Here is a 4,377-nt window from a genome sequence, read left to right as displayed (position 1 = left end):
AATGGATATATAACAATCTCAGGATATATGATTGTCCTTTCCAGGTACTGTCAGAACATGAATTTGATTTAGTTCAAGTCCAACATCGATCTTACTGAAATAAGTGATTTCTAACAAACAATTCAATTATCACAATAGAGCAAAATCGATCCATTAGCTTGCAATGCCGCACAGAAAAAACAAAAAATTAAACAAGCAAACCTGTTGTGTTATAGAGAAGAACTGGGATCCAAATGATCAACTGTACGTATATTCAAGAAAGAAATTCGGTGACAGCCACAAGTGATAGATTCAATGCATATAATTGTAGATCAAAACTATGTACCATATTTTGTTGGTTAATGAAGTATCCATGAGTCCTTCTTGTTGGGCTGACAAAGATGGCTAAGAAAACTAGAGATTCTTTCGATCAGTTTAATAATAGACAATACATGCATGATTCGTGTTTCAAATCTAAATCTAAAAATATAATGTTCATCTTAAATTTTATTAAATGGACATAGTGTTTTGCCTTCAATCACACAAACATGATATTCTATCATTAAAGGCCTAATATGTATGTTTTTTACGTAGACGATCGAATTAAACTTGCTCCATATATTAATAATTTCAAATTAAGTTATCTTCATCAAGTCAAACATCTTTCAAATAGTATCTTATTAAATAAATAAGCATAGAGAATGCTAATTAATTAATTAATTAATGTGAATCACATAAATAGGAGTGAACATAACACAAAATGAATAAACTATATATAACGATATGCTAGTGTAATCGTCGTCTATAAATATTCAATTCTAGAAAATGGGATGAATTAATTCTTGAGAAATGGCAACATCAAAATACACAAATAAAATTCCATGTACCAAATTAAATTGTAAAACTATGCCATATCGGTTAATTTAAATTTAAAAAATTTAATGTATATTTTTCATGTTGGTATATATTATAATAATTATAATAATCTGATCCAGTTGTAGTTGAAAAATCTAAGTCCACCCTCCCCCCACCCATCCCATCTCCTCCAGGTTCAACCAAGCAAAATGGCCGCCAGTATCTCGGCGTCCGCCGTGACAGCAGCTGCTGCTCTACCCAGAAAAAGGTTCGATGCTGATCTCTCTTCTTCCACCTCATTCTTCTTCAGCAATAACCGGGCCGGGCTTGCGATGGCTTCAACAAAGTACTCCGATAAAAGAAGTAGACGGATGTCTTGCAATTGCCTTTTCGGTCTCGGAGTACCTGAGCTTGTTGTTATTGCGGGCGTTACTGCGCTTGTTTTCGGGCCTAAGCAGTTACCCGAAGTGGGCCGCAGTCTGGGCAAGACTATCAAGAGTTTCCAAAAGGTATGCTTTTTTTATTAACTAGAAAAATTAAAGTGGGAATTTTAGGTGAATTCAATCTCATGTACCAAATAAATGCATTTCACCCGGTCTTTTACTTGAATTTCTACCTCAGATTTTCTGTTTGTGAACGAATTAGGAGTGTTCTTGAAGCAGTATTTAATATTTGGGGTTATATTATTTAGTCTTCAAAGTTGTTTAATTGATTTATTTTTTAATTTTAATATTTTTTTTCTATAAGTTATTGCATTTTACCTTATTTTCAAGAAAGAATAAAAATAATAAAAACTCTATTCATAATGACATTATTTTCTTGATGAGAAAAATTCAGAAGGAAAGAGCTGCAACTAAAAATCAGCTTAGCTTTTAACATTGAATTGTAGACTCTGCATAACATGATGTCATGAACCTTGTCGGCTCAAGAGCGCTAATTTTTTTTTAAAGATTTACAGAAGGACTACGAGTGTAGGAGATGCCTCAATTATGTACCATCTGATCATGTCAATTCACGGTGATGGATACTTGATTCGGAGAATTTGACACTAGTTAATCTTATCGTCTGTCCCTGGATTTTCTATGAAGTATTCTGAGTTTGTAATTTAATAATGCTGCCCGTTAATCCTTTTATGCATATCCTTATCAGTTGTGCATTATAATTTACCTTTTGTTTCTACAATCGCTCTCTACTTCAGTCCAAAATGACTTACATTTAACTTTAACATGTGCTGGAAGCTACCACACGATGCTAAGGTGACAAAAAAATCAAGTGGGTATCCAAATGTGTGTATATGTTTATTTTCCTCATAAATTAGAAATTCTGTAATTGCGTGCAAGTCACTAAAAGATATTAAAGAAGTTTGTGTACATCCCAGTTAAATGTGCTATTTTTGTACCAAAAAGAAAAAGTAAATAGCATCGGCTTCAAGACCGAGAGGTGGATTCATGTAAAAGATATCAACAGGCTCGGACTTACACGAACCCTCATTGTCCACTGCTGTCTAATGAAAATTCGTCTTTACTGCCCCTACACCTAATGACCTAAACCAAGTGCGTTTTTGGATCGTGCTGTTTAATGTAGATCTCATGTTGGTCCACATGACCGAAAAAGACCTGTTGATTTGTAAAGTGCTTGATTTTGTCTCACGTGTCATCATGTTTCCAGTCTCAAGTGCTTCCTGATTTATGTACCTCAATTGCTTCTTAAAGACATGAGTTAGCATAACAATGGCCCAGCAACGAAGAAACTGAAAACGTTAGTTTTCAAATGTAAGGACTTGAAAGTTAATATTTTTATACAGAAAAAGAAAGAATATACTGGAGCATATAAAATTTTAAATATCGGAGAGGGGTGGATGGACCATCCCGCTGCCACCCCTATGATCCCGCTTTGGAAGTGTTGTATCTTGATAATTAAAACAGAAAGGATAGTTTTGTGTTCTAGCTTCCCCCTAGTTTTTCTCGTGTTTCTATATTTGTATATACACATGGAATGGTATTAACTTGACACACTTGTAGGCGGCAAAAGAATTTGAAACAGAACTGAAAAAGGACGGCGAGTCTTCTGTAGAGCAACCTACTGAGGAAGCTACGACTGCCAGTGAAGAAGAAAAGGAGAAGAAAGGCGCTCAAATTTAGAGCCTAAAAAAGAGAGTTCTTAAAGTTTATGTAGTTTGAAAGTTGAAACTTCTTATTCAATCATGTTTTGGGTTTTGATGTTGCACTCTGGTGCGGAACTTTACTCCCACTTTCTATTTTGCTTTCTTTCATGTGCCTATTTTTTCTTTTTTTAAAAAAATCTTTGGACGCGGTTTGGATCTTCTACGGCACAAAATGTGATGTTTAACTTTAGATACTGAAGTCATAATATAATTTATATGTATACTAATCTCATTTGTAATTGAGTTTTTAGAGTTCTACATTTTTCAAGGATGAAGTAGAACCAAAAACCATTTATCTTAGCTGTAAAGAAAAAATGTTTTAAACCTTTATTCATCCGAACATCGCAATTTTTCAATAATACATGTGTTTTTTTTTTTCTGATTGGTATGGTATATTTTTGTGAGAATACAAAGTGTTTTTTTCTTTTTGTTTATTGGTATGGTAGATTGTGTTCTTTTAGGTTCGTCCTGTTTTAAAAGTTAGTGTTGGTTGAAATTTTGGATTAGTAATTACCCTAAACATTAGAGAGAAAAGACCTTTGTTTCATGTTAGATTGTAGCATTTATCATCATATTATTTGCAGCAACTGTGGATCGTACTTTTAATTTAGAAGTTGTCGGTGTTAATCAACAAAATACTATCACAAAACTGTTTACCACCTCCATGCCCATGGGTGGTACACGATAACACTCACTCGTAAATAACAGAAACTTTAATATAAGTAATTTCTTATTTCAAACCTCCGTCAGCAGCCGCCAAAGACCATTGATTTACACCATCGGAAGAGCTACCACTGTTGACATTAACTAATCAACACAAACTTATTAAAGTGTCGATACATGGATTAACAAAAATAATAATAAAGCACATCCAAACGCAAAAAAGAATATTATACCCCTTCTATCTGCATTTTACAAATTATTTAAATAATTTAACAAAATTTCATTAATATTAACAAGTAGTACATAGTATTTAATCTGCATCTCGTAATGTGCTTCAAGAACCCTTTTATCACTCTTTTTCTCAAGGGTTTGCGCACACATTGAATCACTGATACCTTGCGCAATTTATTTGTTCTTTCTCCCAAATCCGATCTATTACTTGGGAATTTCTTTCCATTCACAACACTTTAAAATCCAGTCACCTTACACCTTTTACCACTCTGATCAAATATTGTTGCAAGACAAAAATTTGTATGATATGGTTTCACAGATCATATTTTGTGAGACAAATATCTTATTTGGGTCATGAAAAAATATTATTTTTTATGCTAAGAGTATTATTTTTTATTGTGAATATCGGTAAAGTTTACTCGTCTCACAGATAAAGATTCGTGAGACCATCTCATACGAGACCTATTCTTGTTGCAAATGCCTCG

General features: G+C 33.4%; 1 protein-coding gene across 1 annotated transcript; it reads left to right on the top strand.

Annotated features, from left to right (window-relative positions):
- Positions 1 to 979: 979 nt before the first annotated feature.
- Positions 980 to 3,188, top strand: LOC140842068 (sec-independent protein translocase protein TATA, chloroplastic). The gene is made up of 2 exons (XM_073209887.1): positions 980 to 1,343; positions 2,856 to 3,188. Exons 1-2 carry the CDS (start codon positions 1,044 to 1,046, stop codon positions 2,973 to 2,975), a joined length of 420 nt encoding a protein of 139 aa, XP_073065988.1. The 5' UTR covers positions 980 to 1,043; the 3' UTR covers positions 2,976 to 3,188.
- The last annotated feature ends 1,189 nt before the right edge of the window (positions 3,189 to 4,377 follow it).

The sequence above is a fragment of the Primulina eburnea genome, chromosome 9, assembly GCF_022965805.1.
Source record: "Primulina eburnea isolate SZY01 chromosome 9, ASM2296580v1, whole genome shotgun sequence".
In the NCBI taxonomy this organism is placed as follows: Eukaryota; Viridiplantae; Streptophyta; class Magnoliopsida; order Lamiales; family Gesneriaceae; genus Primulina; species Primulina eburnea.
The sequence above is the reverse complement of the archived record's forward strand: the minus strand, read 5'-3'. Positions and strand labels throughout refer to the sequence as shown.